The sequence below is a fragment of the Leptodactylus fuscus genome, chromosome 2 (assembly GCF_031893055.1).
Source record: "Leptodactylus fuscus isolate aLepFus1 chromosome 2, aLepFus1.hap2, whole genome shotgun sequence".
Lineage (NCBI taxonomy): Eukaryota > Metazoa > Chordata > Amphibia > Anura > Leptodactylidae > Leptodactylus > Leptodactylus fuscus.
The window spans coordinates 120,551,556-120,569,708 of NC_134266.1; the positions used below are offsets into that span (position 1 = coordinate 120,551,556).

Here is an 18,153-nt window from a genome sequence, read left to right on the forward strand (position 1 = left end):
TCCAGCTGCTAACGGGCCCTATATACTTACAGATCCTGGCAGGGGCTGGGATCGGTAAGTGACACTGCGGGCCCCACAAGCACTATTATACTCGGGGGTCTTTTCGGACCCCCGAGTATAATGATCGGAAGTGCAGGATAGGTAACTGAACATAAAAAACTGTGTTACTTACCTCTCCAGGCTCCGCGCAGGCTTCGGCCTACTTGTGTGACGTCTCAGACGTCACATGATCGGGGCCTGCGTCCTTATGCGTCGCGACGCAGGCTCTCGGTCACATGACGTCCCTGACGTCAATGAAGATGGCCGCCAGCGGGGAGTCGGGAGACAGGTAAGTTACAGTGTTTTTTTGTTTTTTTAATGTTATTCTTCCCCTGCGTCTCCGATTATTATACTCTGGGGTCTGAAAAGACCCCAGAGTATAATAATTGTTAATGGGTGTCCACAACGGGGCATAATAGTGGGTGAAGGGGCCACTATGGGGGATAATACTGTGTGTAGGGGCCACAATGGGGCATAATACTGTGTGCAGGGTCCACTATGGTGCATAATAGTGTGTGCAGGGGCCACTATGGGGCATAATACTGTGTGCAGGGGCCACTATGGGGTATAATAATGTGTGCAGGGGCCACTATGGGGTATAATAATGTGTGCAGGGGCCACTATAGGGTATAATAATGTGTGCAGGGGCCACTATGGGGTATAATAATGTGTGCAGGGGCCACTATGGGGTATAATAATGTGTGCAGGGGCCACTATGGGGTATAATACTGTGTGCAGGGGCCACTATGGGGTATAATACTGTGTGCAGGGGCCACTATGGGGTATAATAATGTGTGCAGGGGCCACTATGGGGTATAATACTGTGTGCAGGGGCCACTATGGGGTATAATAATGTGTGCAGGGGCCACTATGGAGCGTAATAGTGTGCGTAGGTATGCGGGGGGTGGGGTCGTGCGGGGTTTTCGGTGTTGGTCGGGGTTTTCGATGTCAGCCGGGGGGGGGCCATGTCAAAGGTTCGCCACGGGGTCCCGCCATTCCTAGTTACGCCACTGCCTGAGTCCGACAAATATTGTGCACACTTATAGTTAGGTTATTACTTCTGTTTAGTTAGTCGCTTGGACAAGCAGGAATTTGTTTTATTTTCGTCGGCTGTATTTTGTTTTGCTCAATTTTGCCTGAAGTCAAGGTTTATTTATTTTCCTGTTTTTCTAAATAAACCAGTTTGCTGCACATTTTGTGTCCCTTTTTTGACTGTTTGGGTCCGTACCACTGCTTCTACCGAGCTACCTTCCCCACAATACACTTATGTATATACTATGTGGGCGAGTATATATAAATGGGTTATGTGAGTGCTGTCTTCTGAAAATAGGCGATAACAGAGAACAATAGTGGGCACTGCTATTCCTTTTATCGTGCTGTCAGTGAGGCTACTAAGAATGAAAGATCTGTGAGCTTTTATTGACTAATGCAGGTCATATGATGTGATATGGAGATTGGTTCTTGATGTGGATGCCAATTATATTTAATTTTGTGAATATGTTGGGAAAGGAAATGTGCAATAAGCTGTGCATTTAATTTCACAATATAGCTTGCATAATCCTTTATATTTTACCGTAAATGCTTGTTTGAGGATTGAGCAGTCATGTCACTTTACCTGCTGCATTTGGGCCTAAACTAAATACGAACATTTTCATTAAAAAACAAATAAAAAATAGACGGCACGCAGGCTGTAAATATCATCAAATGGGATAGTCCATGCAGGGAGGGTCATAGGACATTAGGGTGAACAGTCTAAGGCCAGCTCTCCAGGGGGAGGGAGTACCTGCTGGTGGGAGATGGACCCCAAAGTGCCCTTAGGTTGATAACATAATGGATTTATATTCAGTGTAATCTTGGTAAAGTATTCAATGATGACCCGTCTTTAGGAAAATGTGACGACGGTCATGAATTTGGGCCAAGCAGATAGGATCTGGCAGCTTAAAAATATGGGAAGTGTATCCCCATTGGGATAAGCAAGGAAGGCACCAAGGGCAACAGTACATGCAGCGTACCAATGACATAGAATGAAAAGTCAAACTAAAAATAAGTGGGGAAAGGGGGAAGCCCTGATGGGTACCATTGGTGATAGGAAAGGGCTCAGATCGTAAACCATTCACTCCAAGGGGATGGTGATCCAGGCTTGCATATGAGGACCAAGGCCAACATGGCAGAGGGTTGCCAAATAGAAAATTCCAATCCACTCGATCAAAAACCTTCTCTGCGTTGGTAGAGTGGAGAAGGGTTGGTATATACTTTGTCAAAACATAATGAAGGATGTTTATTGCACGAGTCATTTTGTCAAGCGCTTTGCGAGTTGGTATGAAGCCTATCTGGTCCCTGTGTATGAACTGTTGTAGTAATGGTGTGAGGCGCATGACAAGGACTTTAACAAAGAGTTTCAAGTCGATATTGAGTAAGGATACAGTTGCTGGAGAGGGACTGGTGATATATGTGATTGACATCACTTGTTCCTCTCCATGGATCGCCTAATTGGCCGCTGTGGTCACATAGGGTGCAGGGGAATGAGGCATGGTGTGGCCTGCGGTGTCAGACACTAGAATGCTGGGGACAGGGAGTGTGATTTTCTTTTTTCTTCATATTACTCATCTTTAATAGTGTCCCCTTCACACACACTATAATGCTCTATCATGGTCCTTCCACACAGTATAATGCCCTATTGTGGTCCCTCCACACAGTGAAATGTCCTATAATGGCACCCCCACACACTATAATGCTCTATAGTGGCCCCTTCACACACTATATAATGCCCTCTAGTGGGCCCTCCACATAGTTAAATGCCCCATAGTGGTCCCTCCCACACACTATAATGTCTTATAGTGGACTCTCTGAAACCAAAATTTTTGGGTCTTTTCCTTCTATGAACCATTATTATACTTTGGGGTCTTTTTAGACCCCAGAGTATAATGATCAGTAGCTCCAGGGAGGTGATTAAACATAATAAAAAGTGTTATTCACCTTTTCTTACTCTGGTGCCCATCTTCATATCTTAGGCTAGGTTCACATCTGCGTTCGGCTTAAAAAAGCGGTTACCCTTGGAAACTTGTGGACCCCATAGACTATAATGGGATCTGCCAGATTTCCAGGCAAATCACAGCCTTTCTGTCCCTTGGGGTCCCAGCCTTAAACTACCTCAGAGCTACTAGTTTCTTTAAAATAGCTTCCAACTTGTTTGTACAGTTCTGGGGATCTAACAAGCTCAAAAAACCTCCTATGCAGCGCCGCACCTCCCATGAGGCGACCGCTTCAGGCGGCGCTATGCCAGGGCCCCAGGGAGGGCGGCATTTTTGCTTACCTAAGCCAGTCCAGGACAAGCTGTCCTGGACTGGCTTAGCACCGAGCGGTGGATTGGGGAGGCCGCTGGAGCTCACGCTCAGGCAGAGAGCAGGTCCTCTCCCTGCCTGCGAATGCCGCAAAGCCCCGCCCCCTCGCTCCACCGCGCCCCCTCCTCCCGGGAGGGAAGCGGCTTTCTGTCACCCGCCTCGGGCGGCGAAAAGGGCAGGTTCACCCCTGCTCCTATGTTCAATATAAAAAATAAGGTAACCACAGAAACCTACAAGATCCAGGGCCTTTTTGCACCCCCGCAAACTTGCTGGTTCACTCAAACGTTTATAATGTAAGAGGTATATTCTTATGTGCTAATAGTAATTTGACAAACACTTATGCTACGTTCACACTAGTGTTCATCTCTCCATCGTTCGAGTCTATATGGGGATTCAAAAGATCGAGATTCCGTCCACTAAAAAGCGATTATCCGTAGACCCTATAAACTATGATGTTTCTGCTGGGTTTACATATAGAAATGGTAGAAACAAAAGTCCTCTGTGCAGGACTTTTCTCTATTGCTGATCTTAGAATCTGTGGTGGAGTCTCCTTCACAGGCTCCAATGCACATGTGTACCTAGCCAAGATATGGGAGGCAGGAGGTACCTTTTATCCTCTTCCATCCCTATTAGGGGCAGAGCCCTAACTCCTGTGGTGCTGTCATGGAGGATTTCCTAGAAACAAAATTCCTGATCTATTTTTTCAAAAACATACAGGTCTATATTTTGTATGGAGGCATATATCTTTATTCCTACTAATACCACTGGCTTCACAATCAATTGGATGTGACTGTTTGTGCATTATTTTAGAATTTGGGTGCCCACTTTTCATTTTGCAGAGAGACACACTTTTTTTTTTTTTTTTTACAACCATCCCTGTATAGGGGTTGAGCAATTGGATGGTGATGGCTCAGTGGAAATGGAAGCAAATGAGTGCTGTGACATGTCTTCTCTTGTAGCAGTTCATACATGTGCTCCTGCCCTTCCTGTGTACATGCATGTCATATCTTCTCTTGTGGCAGGTCATACATGTGCTCCTGCCCCTTCCTGTGTACATGCATGTCATGTCTTCTCTTGTGGCAGGTTATACATGTGCTCCTGCCCCTTCCTGTGTACATGCATGTCATATCTTCTCTTGTGGCAGGTCATACATGTGCTCCTGCCCCTTCCTGTGTACATGCATGTCATATCTTCTCTTGTGGCAGGTCATACATGTGCTCCTGCCCCTTCCTGTGTACATGCATGTCATATTTTCTCTTGTGGCAGGTCATACATGTGCTCCTGCCCCATCCTGTGTACATGCATGTCATGTCTTCTCTTGTGGCAGGTCATACATGTGCTCCTGCCCCATCCTGTGTACATGCATGTCATGTCTTCTCTTGTGGCAGGTTATACATGTGCTCCTGCCCCTTCCTGTGTACATGCATGTCATATTTTCTCTTGTGGCAGGTCATACATGTGCTCCTCCCCATCCTGTGTACATGCATGTCATGTCTTCTCTTGTGGCAGGTTATACATGTGCTCCTGCCCCTTCCTGTGTACATGCATGTCATATTTTCTCTTGTGGCAGGTCATACATGTGCTCCTGCCCCATCCTGTGTACATGCATGTCATGTCTTCTCTTGTGGCAGGTCATACATGTGCTCCTGCCCCATCCTGTGTACATGCATGTCATGTCTTCTCTTGTGGCAGGTCATACATGTGCTCCTGCCCCCCTTCTCTTGCCAGCCATGTTTAGTAACTTCTAGAAATTTGGTATGTGTTACATCCAATAGGTTTGATTCCGCCCCCCATCGGTGGGGAGGGGGTTAGCGTGGACATTCTGCCACCCATATACATTTGATGGTCTGCCAGCCCCTCCATAAGTCTTTCACCTAACGTGTATGGCCGCCTGACTGTACGATCTCCACCCCTATCTTTGTGTTATGATGTGCAGACTCCATTCATTGCACTGGATTGTGGCACCATTTTGTAAAATGTAAACACCGCACAAAGCGACCTATTCTCTGCCCGGTTATTACAGGCAGGCTGGCAGTGCCTCTCTCTCTTCTGTGACCTGTACATTACACACTGCAGCCAGCAGTGACAGGCCAGGTACACTGACGCCAGAAGACAATACCTAGGTGACATCCAGGAGCTACTGTGCCCCCGCCACTCCTCTCCGCCTCTTCCCCACTGCGGGCGCGAGCATTGCTCCAGCACCCGCCGCGCGCCCCCATACCCAGTGCGCGCCCCCGTTCTCCACGCTCGGTCCCCACTCTTCTCCGTCTTCGGTGTCGCCGTCCGAGCACAGCTGATCAGCGACTCCGTCATTGTCCTCCGTGTTCCCCCCGCCATACAGAGCCCTTGTCCGCTCCGCGCTGAGCTGCGCCACTTCCTTGACAGCTGAAGCGCCCCGTCTGTCGGAGGCTTCCTCCCTTCCCCCAGACCCGATTCCGTCCGTGGAGGGACCCCCACCCGGAGCAAATATTCCGGAGAAAAAGAGACTCCCGGAGAGGACTGCTGCGGAGATGGAGGCGGTGGGGCCCGGTAAGTCGTGCCTTAGAGGCTCGGGGTAGGCCTGGAAAGCCCGGGGTGGGTAGGCCTCACCTGAGGCAGGTCGGATTTGATCGAGAGCTACAAATGGGGGCGTAGAGCTGCGGGGTGTGCTGGCTGTGCCCCCCATAGTAGGTGATGGGGACGTGCTGGCCTCCTTGTTGTTGTACATTTAAAGGGCTGCTGCCTGCGGGCACACACTGCCGGAGCTGCCTGCAAGCTTATGTTACAGCTCGGATGTTGACGGATCGTCCATGGGCAGTGCTTTGATGACAAGGAGACCTTTATTTTCAGGGAAGGGCTTATGTCTTTAGCCATTCCCGTGCTTGTTAGTGAGGCTTCTTATGGGGTGGCTGTCCTAGGTACTAAGGGATAGCTGCAGGAATGTGTGTGTGGTGTAGAGATGTGATCCACCCCATCATTGTCCTCACACACCTTACTCTCAAATTGCTCAATATTAGTGCGCAAGCAATGTGTGTGTGTGTGTTTCCCATCTCACTTCCTTGTACAGTAGCTGAGCCCTCCCTATACTTACTGCAGCATAGTACTACTGCTAACAAACTCTGGCCCTGTGCACGTCATGTATGCTATTTACAGGATTGCCAAAGCTAACCCATGGCTCACAGATCTGTGACGCTAACAAGTTCTGCAGATTGGGGCAGTTTATCTGACCAGAAACAGACAGCTGTGTACACTGACATAGCAGCAGTTTATTGGCCACTGTATTTCTTAACATGCCTGTTCGGAAGGAAGGTTTAGCAGACTTTAGTATCTTCTAGCATATATTTAAGAGTGGCTGTACTCTGTTTGGGATTAGTTGAGGCCCATGAACATTGTCTAACCCTTGTTCATGGGCATGGTTTATATCCAACCACCATACAAAGGTTAGAATACACTTGATCTGCGGCTCCTGATAACAGCCTCTGCATAAATGCCCTATAACAGCATTCGGACATCATTGAGGGTTTCTAATTCTGTAGACTCGAACCGTCTTTGTCTTGTATGTATCTGAATGAACAGCATGTAATATTACATTTCACCTGTACTGAACACTACAGGATGTCAGACCGGCCATGACTTCCTCTGGCAGCGTGGACGGTTTGCTGTTTTGCCCTCTATCCCTCCCTTTTTCCTCTGATTGACATCCAACATTAGGTAAACATTAGGTATGCCTGTTGCACTCACTGTTACTTATATTCTTACAGTATGCTCAGTACTGCTATGATGCTTGACTGGCCCAAGGGAAATGTACTGCACGTGTGCTAAGAATATGACCACCGGTGAGTGGGACAGAACTCAGGACAGGGCTAGATTAGGTAAACATTGCCTGGCCCTGTCAATCAAAGAAGAAGGGAGAGATAGTGGCTGGGAGGCTTACCTCTTCCGAGCAATGGCAAGGCTCTCTGTGCTCCAAAAAGTTAATTTGGATATTGACAAAATGTGCAATATCTCCGCAACGGAGGCGTCGTCTGTTGACTTCAAACTGAAACCAAGGCCTACAAACCTGTGCATGCAGGACTTTTTTTTTTCCCACCAAAGTCAGGTGAAGACTCTGACAAGATGTGAATGTAGCCCTAGACCACTTTCACACAAATACATGTCTGTGGCTGTATTATGGCCATAAGTCCGTCATTTAGCTTTTTGATCACTTTATGTGCTTGGGGGGCGGAAAAAAATGCAAAAAATCAGTTTCTACACTCTTTCAAACCTTTTTTTTGTTTAACAGTGTTCAATGGGGAAATAAATGTGATAAAATCGCTTGAGTTTGATGTGGAGATAGCAAATATTTCATAAAAGAATTAAGGGAAAAAAAGGTTTATTTTTATATTTTTGTTTTTGTCTGCAGTTTTATTGAACATGTGATCCTTAAATTGCTCATATAACACAATATTATATTTCTGTATGACAGCACATTATGGTAGTTATGCTGCTAGTGTAAAACTGACTATTAGATCCTGCCATTACAGGCCTAAAGGGGTACTCTTTAAGATATTGATGACCTATCTTCAGGATAGGATTAATATCAGATTGGAGACGGTCCAATACCTGGCATCAAACTAACCTGTCGTTTGAAGAGACATTTGAGTCCTGCGGCCTCTTCACTGCTTGCCAAGCACAGGGCCATACATTCTATAGCAACTGGATTTGCAGTTATAGCATTTGGTTCTGCAGCTCAGCCCTCTTCACTTGAATTGGACTGAGCAGTACAAAGACCATGTGACTTATGAATGTGACATCATTGACCTGTGAAGTGGCAGCGGTGCTCTTTAGAGTGCAACAGTCATCTGATCTGCGTGGGCCCCAGGCGTCCCGCTAATCACATATTGATGCCCTATTCTAAGGATAGCTCATCCATATTTAAATAGGTACTGTTGCTTCAACAAACTTTACATAAATAAGTAGTAGAGGCCATTATAAGAAACTTTAATATACTAATCCAATAGAATTGCCATTTTTTACTGTTATATCAAGCTTCCTTGCTCCACTATTCTGCTAAACCAACTTATATTGTTAAAATTTCGCTTCTGTATCCCTGCAGGTCACAGGGCTCAAATGACTTGTCTCTATAGAAGTCTATGGAGAAGGGTAGGGGATGAGATACAGGTTTTAGTCTGACCTTGGAGCATTTAATCATAACCAATGCCATTTTCTGCTTGATCCTGGAGTTGTTTTTGCGCAAGGGGGCGTTCACTCTTGCGCCCCTGTGTGCCCCGTCACAGTCTGCCAGGTTTCCGCCCTAAGCCGTGGAGAAACTGGCCAAGGAACGGCTTTCTGGGGTCAGTTTTAAAACTCATTCATTTGAATGGATTTTAAAAGCAAACCACCAGTGTCCATATGCAGCCTCTCCGAAGGGAAACCATTTTTTTTGGCTAGACACAGAATCCTCCACCTGCCAGCTCAGAGTGAACTGCAAATTTCAGATACAGCAGGTAGATGGGAAGAGTGCTAAAAACCACAGAATATAAGTTATATAATGTTACCCTTTGTGTACTCACAGCTGCTTATCCTTCAAAGTTTACAGAGGATGTCTACTTTCAGACAAATATTGAGAGACTGATGTTGTTTGTATACTAAATACAAATCCAATGTACATTATTCACCAATTCCTCATGGTTTTCTAGATCTCTGCTTGTTGTCATTCATTTTGCTTACTGATGGGTGGATAAAAATCAGTCCATGGTCATGTGATATACAGTCCATGGTCATGTGATGGACACACAGGTGCACAGCTCGTTACAAGGCAGATGTCTGACTACTGTACTGTGAATATAACGAGCGGTGTACCTGTGCGCTCATCACATGACCATGTTCAGATGTCATCCACTGGGAGGAAGCAGAATGAATAAAAGAAAGCATAGATCTAGAAAACCATGAGGAATTAATAAGGAAAGTACATTGGAAAATTGTATAACATTTTATTTTGCAGACAATGACACTGGTCTCTCAGTATTGGTCTAAAAGTGGGCAACCCCTTTAATCACTTCCGGACCACCCATTGGGTAAATATGTCCAGAAGGTGGTTGCCTTGTTCTGCAAGGACGTACAGGAGCATCCAAGCAGAATTCAGCAGCTGCACAAAATCGTACAGCTTCTGAAACTAGGAGCCGGCTGTAACTTCATCCAGAGCTCCTAGAGACAAGGCAGGGAAAGTTTATTACCATCCTTGCTTTCCTGATCGTTGTGTCAGGGCCCCACAGGTCAGAAACGCTGCGGCAAAAATCGTGGCGTTTTCCAAGAAAAACTGTGTTGCTGATAGTTGTGGGATTTACTCTGTTTTGTTTTTATTTTTCTGTATTGTTCTTTCTCTCCCATTACCTTGTTATTTTATATTATGAAAACTTCAATAAAAATTACAGTTTAAAAAAAAAAAAGTCTAAGGCCGGTGCTCCGCAGACAGAACGCCACGATTTGCTTGCAGCGGAAAAAATCGCTGCATTTTACAGTAAGGGCAAAGTTGATCAGATTCTAGCAAATTCCATGCCCACTTTGCGATTAAAACCGCCATGCCATCCCGCCACGATTTACAAAACCGCCGCAGTTTTGGAAATTGCAGCATGTCAATTATATCTACGTAAACGCCGGCAGTTTCCCCATAGATATAATTGTAACAGAAAGTCTGCGGAGGAAAACTTTGTGAACTTTCTGTTTAAAGTGCTGTGGGAAGAACTGCGATTAGAGATGAGCGAGTACTGTTCGGATCAGCGATCCGAACAGCACGCTCCATAGAAATGAATGGATGCACCTGGTACTTCCGCTTTGACGGCGGCTGGCCGCTTAATCCCCCAGCTACGTCCATTTATTTCTACGCGAGCGTGCTGTTCGGATCGGCTGATCCGAACAGTAATCGCTCATCTCTAACTGCGATGTGTTGCTGCCAAGGTTTTTCCCACAGCGCTTTTTGACTGCAGGACGTCCCGTGGAGTCTTATGGTAAGTTCACACGGGGATTTTTGGTCAGGATTTTGAGGCCGTATCTGCCTCAAAATCCTGACCAAAAAGAAGGCTCCCATTGAAATCAATGGGAGCCGGTCAAGTATTTTTTCCTGGAGCTGTTAGGGTAACTTCACACTGTGATTTTTGGTCCAAAACCTGATGTGGAGGCTTCCTCAGGTTCCGGACCAAAAAACGGGTAGCCGCGACTGGATGCTGGTGCACTGCATCGGCATCCAGTTGCGCACTCCGCTCCGGATTAGGCCCAATGAATTGGCCTAGTCCGGAGGAGGGAGTGCCTCTGGTTTCTTTTTTCCGGGAGTCGATATAGTTGTTGATTTCAATGGGAGACATCTTTTTGGTCAGGATTTTGAGGCGGATACAGCCTCAAAATCCTAACCAAAAAACTCTGTGTGAACTTACCGTAAGGGTGCAGGAGGAAAATGTTGAGGAATTTGGTGCTGAATTTCAGCGCTGAAAAAAAGCCCCCCATTGACTTCAATGGGTTCCTTTTTCTGCTAGCAGAAAATCAATAAAATCAATGGGAGCCACTCAGATCTTTTTTCCTGGAGCCGTTTCTTCCGGCTCCCGGAAAAAAGAAGTGAGATGCTTATTCTTCATGCGGAGTTGCCTCGCGATTCAGCCTGAAGAAACTCCCTCCTCTGGACTAGGCCCATTCATTGGGCCTAATCCGGAGTGGAGTGCGCAGCTGGATGCCGATGCAGTGCATCGACTTTCAGTCCGGCTACCCAGTTTTTGGATCTGAACCTTTGGTCAGGAATCCGCCTCAAAATTAGCCACCAAAAAAAGCATCCCAATAGAAGGCTATGTTCACACAGGGTTTTCTTGTTCAGAAATCTGCCTCAAAATCCTGAACAAAAAACGCCTCACCGTACAGGCCTATGTAATCTTTTTTTTTTTTTTTTTTCTGCTAGCGGATTTTCCTAGTGGGAAAAAGAAGTGACATGTCTATTCTTCAGGCGGATTCTGCCTCAGGAAATCAATACAAGTCAATGGGAGGCGTTTTTTTGGCAAAAAAACACCAGGCGGATTTTCCACCTCCCGTTGACTTGCATTGATTTTTTTTCAGGTGGAAACGCCTGAAAAACGCTTAAAAAAAACTCAGCAAAAAATGCCTCATGAATTTTCCTGAAGCGGATTTTTTTCTGACCAAATTCCTGACCAAAAAACTCGTGTGAACGCAGCCTAAGGGTAAGTTCATAAGGGGTTTTTTGGTCCGGAACCTGAGGCGGAGGCCACCTCAGGTTCTAGACCAAAAACCGGGTAGCCGCAACTGAAAGCCAGGGCACTGCACTAGCATCCATTCGCGCAGTCTGCTCCAGATTAGGCCCAGTGAATGCCCCCTTTGTCTACAAGTATAGATGGCAAAACAATGAATGAAAAGTTTTAAAGTGGAACTTTTCTGAAAAAATATATATCAATCTTCTGTGCTTCCCCTTCACCATAACATGCTGCCTGCAGAATGGATTTTTTTTCCCCCATATATCCGTTTCCTTTTAAGCAGTGTTCCCCTTTTAATTCTGATGGTAATAATTTTGTACATACGTGGTCACCTGTTGCCTCTCCACAGCTGTAACAGTGCTCCATAGTGAATTTGCTGAGGAACATTTGGTCACTTCGTTATGTCAGGATCGTCTTCTGCTTTAACTTGAGGGACCGTTCACGTATTTATAAATAGCTCTGAGCAGAGCATTGGGAAGATCTTCCTGATTCCTCTCTGCAGGCAGCAGAGCTAAGGATACACTCATGTGAACAGGTGGCTAATATAGCAAGTAGCTGACAAGAAGCATTTTATTCTCCACTTGTTACGCTTTCTCACAGAGCTTGCTTTCCGTAGGATGTGTTGTTAAAAAACCTTTGTCACCACTTATTGTTGGGCTACTTGTAGACTCATTGCTATTTGACAAATAATACCACAAAGTTTTAATCAGCCCCGTCATTTTCTTCCAGCATCTTGTAACATATGTGCCCAGATAAGTTAGCTTAGTCAGCAGAAAGGCAGAATCAGGGCGGAATGTGCCACAAAATCAGCAACGGAGTCCAATGTGTGAATGGGCCCTAAGGCTAATATCACACAGAGGTACCCAAGGTAGTCTTCCGCCTTCATTTCCTCTCCACATACCAGCCATGTGACTCCTACAGTGGAAAGCCCAAAGTAGAGCTTCATATTTGCAGAGATGTCAACTCATCTAGGATTACTGGGAGTGGCTTGGTTTTCAGGTCCTTTCACCTGATGAATAGTCACTTTCACTCACCTGCAGGCTCATTAGTATTCACTGCACTGTGACATCACCTCAGTGCACTGAATATTAATGAGAAGGTTGCTGGGTAATGCTCCGTTAATTTAAGGTTTAACCCTTTCCTGATGTCCTCTGTACTTTTATGGAGGATATTGGTATATAAAACAAAATAGACAATTTGGTGTTTTTTTTCCACACTTTGCCTCTTAATAAAAAATTGAATAAAAAGTGATCAAACCATCAGAACTTCTCCCAAATGGCATGAACAAAAATGTCATATTGTCTTGCATAAAAAGATACCATAACCAGCTCCATACTTATAAATATGAAAAAGTTAAAGTAAGTAGTAAATATGAAAAAGTTACAGGTGTCAGAACATGGCACCAAAAAATGTTCATATTTTACATTTTAAATACATTACAAATACTACCGTATATACTCGAGTATAAACAGAGTCTTTCAGCCCCGTTTTTGTGCTGAAAAAGCCCGCCTCGGCTTATACTCGAGTCAAGCAAAAGAGATTTATTTTTTTTATTTTTTTTTTGGGGGGGGGGGGGGTCTAAGACCAGCCGCAATAGTGATGTCTAGAATCTCCCATAAAATAGTGGGGAAAAAAAGAAGCTTTAAAATATATAATAAAAAAAATAATAGTTGTAAATCACTCCTTTCCCTACTATACATATAAAAGTTGAAAATTACTGTGAAACACATACACATTAGGTATCCCTGTGTCTGAAAGTGCCCGTTCTACTGAATATAGAGTATCTGCAGTGCTCCTGTTCCGTCGGGAAGGGGTTAATAGGAGCACTGCAGATACTCTATATTCAGCCAGGCTGAATTCCAAGTGGGAGTAAAAAAAAACAGTCCTCAAGCTCAGGGAAGGGGCAGGCAGACAACCAAAACACCCCCTCCCCTTTTCCAGCACCCAGCAACTACTGCACCCAGAAACTCCGAACATTTTAATTTTTGAAATTTTCCAGTAGCTGCTGCATTCCCCCCCCACCCCAGACACCCCCCCACCCCCCCACCCCCGGGTTATACTCGAGCCAATAAGTTTTCCCAGTTTTTTATGCTAAAATTAGGAACCTCGGCTTATATTCGGGTCGGCTTATACTCGAGTATATACGGTAGATAAATTTAGTATCGTCGTGATCATACTGACCCTCAAAACACGGGTAACAAGTCATTTTTACCACACAGTGAAGGCCGTAAAAATGAAACCCGTATGAAAATGGCGCAAATGAATTTTTTTTTTTTCTTCCAATTCCACCTCATTTTTTTTTTACAGCTTCTTTGTACATTGTACAGGATATTGAATGGTGCCATTACAAAGCAAAAATTTATTTTGCAAAAAGTAAGCCATCATATGATTCTGTGAACTGAAAAATGAAAAAGTTATGACTCTTCGAAGGTAGAGAGGGAAAAATGGAAATGCAAAACGAAAATTGACCCGCTCATTAAAGGGATTCTACCACTAAAACACTTTTTTTTCTAGTTACCACGTCGGAACAGCCTTTAAAAAGGCTATTCGTCTCTTACCTGTGGAAGTGCTCTCCGCCGCGCCGTTCGTTCAAAATACCGGTTTGTACCGGTATGCTAATTAGTTCTCTCGCAGCGATGGGGGTGTCCCCATCGCAGGAGCAGCGATGGGGGCGTCCCCATTGCAGCTCGAAAACCGACCGCAGCGCCGCCTCTCTGGTCTTCTGTATCCTCCCCTTGCCTCTTCAGCGTCTGTCGGTGCCCGCACTATGGCTGGGACGGCAATTTCGCGCATGCGCAGTACGTTCGGCAATCTTCGCCGAACAGAGCATACTGCGCAGGCGTCCGACAGTACGCTGAAGAAGCAAGGGGAGGACACCGAAGACCAGAGAGGCGGCGCTGCGGTCGGTTTTCGAGCTGCAATGGGGACGCCCCCATCGCTGCTCCTGCGATGGGGACGCCCCCATCGCTGCGAGAGAACTAATTAGCATACCGGTACAAACCGGTATTTTGAACGAACGGCGCGGCGGAGAGCACTTTCACAGGTAAGAGACGAATAGCCTTTTTAAAGGCTGTTCCGACGTGGTAACTAGAAAAAAAAGTGTTTTAGTGGTAGAATCCCTTTAAAGGGTTAACTATGGCATTCGCTCAGTAGCAGAGCAGCCACCATAGCCACCGGGACTTTGCTGTTCACAGGCATTAACACCCCCTTCCCAACACATCGGTCAATAAAAATATATATATATATATATATATATATATATATATATATAATATAAAATAAAAAACAATGAAGTAAAAATTTAAATCACCCCCTTTGCCTAGAACACATATAAATAAAGTGTTACACATAGACATTAGGTTTCCCTGTGTCCGAAAATGCTCTCTCCATCCAATCTTTCTGAGCTTGAGCTATTTTACAAAGAAGAATGGGCAAAAGACTCAGTCCACTGGATGCGCAAATCTGGTAGAGGCATAGCCCAAAAGACTTGCTGCTGTAATTGCAACGATAGGTGGCTCTACAAAGTATTGATACAGAGGGCTGAATACTTTTGCACCTCACATTTTCAGATTTTTATTTGATTAAAATGTTGAAAACCATGTATTATTTTGTTCCACTTCACAATTATCTGCTATTTTGTGTTGATCTATTACTTAAAGAGAGCCTATCATTAAAACACTATTTTTTCTGGTTGACATGTAGGAATAGCTTTAAAGGGATTCTACCATTAAAATACTTTTTTTTTTCTAGTTAACACTTAAGAAAGGCTATTCTTCTCCTACCTTTATCAGTCGCCTCTGGCCCGCCATTCGGTAGAAATACCAGTTTTTACCAGTATGCAAATGAGTTCTCTCGCAGCACTGGGGGCAGGCCCCAGTGCTCAAACAGCACTGGGGACAGGCCCCAGTGCTCAAACAGCACTGGGGACGTCCCCAATGCTGCCAGAGAACTCTCTCCAGCGACGCCTCCATCTTCAACAGCAACCGCCTCTTCCTCCGGCTAGGGTCACACTCCGGCGCCTGTGCAGTTGGCTCTGCCATCGGCACACAGGCAAGAGCCGAGTGCACGGGTTGGCAGCCATTTTTTGAAGGCCGCTTACACTTACACAAGGAACACTTGTGAATAAGGACAGTCTAACATGATGTAGGGAAAGGGGCTGTCAACCAGTATCAGCAGTATGGATAACAGTGGGAAGCAGGGATTGTCTTACCTGTGTTGTAAGATGCAACAGTTGTGAAGGGGAGCACGCCATCTCTGCCCTGTAAAAGCTCTACCTACTTCCACAAGTAGTGATGTGCTGCACATAGTAATGTCAAACTGACAGCTGTTGGCTACATGGTATCATCTCTAGACCCAGGAGGAAAGAAAGTATGTAGAGGTGAACATATTAAAACTAAATAAAGAGTGAAAGTAGATGAAGGAAGGAGAAAGGCGTAAAGTAGAGAGAAAAAGATAACATGCAAGTCTACATATAGATAATACCTCAATAAAGGCTACAGTGCAAAGTGCATGAGAGAGATGATCCCATATAATAGGAGGGCCAGACTGGTCCTCACCATGTCTGTAAGAGAGGAGATAAAATGTCAGATAAGTGTGAACACATAACAAAGTTGTAGGAGGCTATGTAATTTGTATTCATGATTGAGGTTCCTCAATTCTAAGGATTGTAACCTGTGGATCCAGAATTCTTTTTATTTTTTAGCATGTGGATCCTATTACCACCAGTATGAGTAAAAGAGATGTGCGTAGATGTGAGCTTGGATATGTTACTATTGTTGTTTGTGTCGGCATTGGTTATTTGTAATGTGGGAGTGTGAACAGAGGAGGGTTTGTTTTAGGGATTCTAACTGTGGAAGGGTTTACATTAGGAATTGTGATAGGCCTGTCTGAAAAGATGTGTCTTTAGTTTGTGCTTGAAGCTGTAGAAATTGGGAGTTAATCTGATTGTCCAGAGTAGAGCATTCCAGAGAAGTGGTGCAGCTCGGGAGAAGTCTCCGCTAGGGAGTGGGAAGTTCTGATAATAGAGGATCTTAGGCTTAGGTCATTGAATGAACAGATAGCATGGGTTTGGCAAGTGACAGAGATGAGGGAGGAAATGTTGGGAAGTGCAGCATTATGGAGAGCCTTTTAGATGTGTTATGTTTATATTGTATTCTGTTTAAAGGAGATTTGTGTTTTCACTGGCCCCCCCTAATGTCAATCCAAAGCATGCAGTTAGAGATGAATACTTGATTAGTGTAGACAAAAGTTTCCTCAAATTCTGACATAATTTGCCTATGGAGGAGCCACATTGGAGCCCATGGTAGTTCCCTATCTTTGGACATAGAACAGATTCTGGAAATAATTTTGAAGTAGATCTATACATAGTGAAGTAATATTAGAATGAGTATTGGATTGTTCTAGTAATTGAGCCACTGCCATTATGCCCTAAAGCAGCATTTGTTAAAGTAAACTGGAAATAAAGTAAAGCAACACCAAAAATGTCTACGGTCTACAAACTTATAGAAATATTTTTGCCATACGGTATTGGTTGTAGCAGAACAATAAAAGAAGCCTAACTGCCTTTTATTTGCTGTTTTGCTGGCCTTAAAAATTTGAATAAAAAACATTCTAACAAATTGAATGCTGTAAAAATTAAGCCCATGAGAAAGTCACACAAATGCACTATTTCTCCAAGTCCATCCCAATCTGAATGATTTTACAGCATTCCCAGCACATCATATGCAATATTAAATGACACCATTATGAAGTACAATTTGTCCTGAAAACAATTAAGCACTCATAGACCTCTATGAATGGAAAATAATAAAGTTATGGCTTTTGGCAGTAGGGGAGATAAAAGCAAAAATTGAAAAATGGCAGTTATGAGATGAGTTAAAAGAGTTTTATCATTAAAAAAAAAAGTTTTTAAACTAAAAGCATGTAGTCTTACCTTTTTTTTGCAGGTCTGAGCCTGATTTCGATTTTTTTTTTCTTCTTTTCTTCATTATGCTAATTGTGCTCAGAGAGCACAGGGAGCATTCCCCTTATGCGCAGAGTACAGCTTTGTCATTGGTTCCAGCGCCACCTTTGTCTTTTGTTCCTGATGCGTGTCCTCCTCTTCGCGGCATCTTGTGTAAAAGACCACTGCAAAATGGCTGGTGGAGCATGCGCAGTTGACTTTTCCATTACCCATTTTGCAGTGGTCTCTGCTTTTACGGTAAATTCTTTGTGAGGGTATTAAAGTGGTTATCCTATAAAATATAGTCTGCATAATCTTTCTCCTGCTCCACATTCAACCTGAGGGACATGTCTTATAGTCTGAAAAATACAATAACTTTTGGGTACAGAACCTATACAGATTTGTATGTCTTCATGTTAAACTACAAACAAACCCTGAGTAGTCAAGAACTGTAGCCGTACTCTTTTCCTTCTTCCACTCCTTGGTAGCATGCAGGGTCGTCATGTCATATACTATTGCACGTCATAATACAGAGGTTTCCTCCCCTATCCACCAACAGGAATGTTGCTTCTGGTAACTCATGGAGGCACCGAACAAGTGGGATGGGGTAAAGATAGGTGTACAG

The 18,153-nt window shown here is 44.5% G+C and overlaps 1 protein-coding gene across 1 annotated transcript in view; it reads left to right on the plus strand.

Moving 5' to 3' along the window:
• Positions 1–5,587: 5,587 nt before the first annotated feature.
• AGO4 (argonaute RISC component 4) overlaps positions 5,588–18,153 on the plus strand; it is a 35,492-nt gene continuing 22,926 nt past the window's right edge. The window contains exon 1 of the mRNA XM_075264512.1: positions 5,588–5,909. Coding sequence (XP_075120613.1) covers positions 5,891–5,909 — 19 coding nt within the window. The 5' untranslated portion in view covers positions 5,588–5,890. The remainder of the gene's footprint in view (positions 5,910–18,153) is intronic.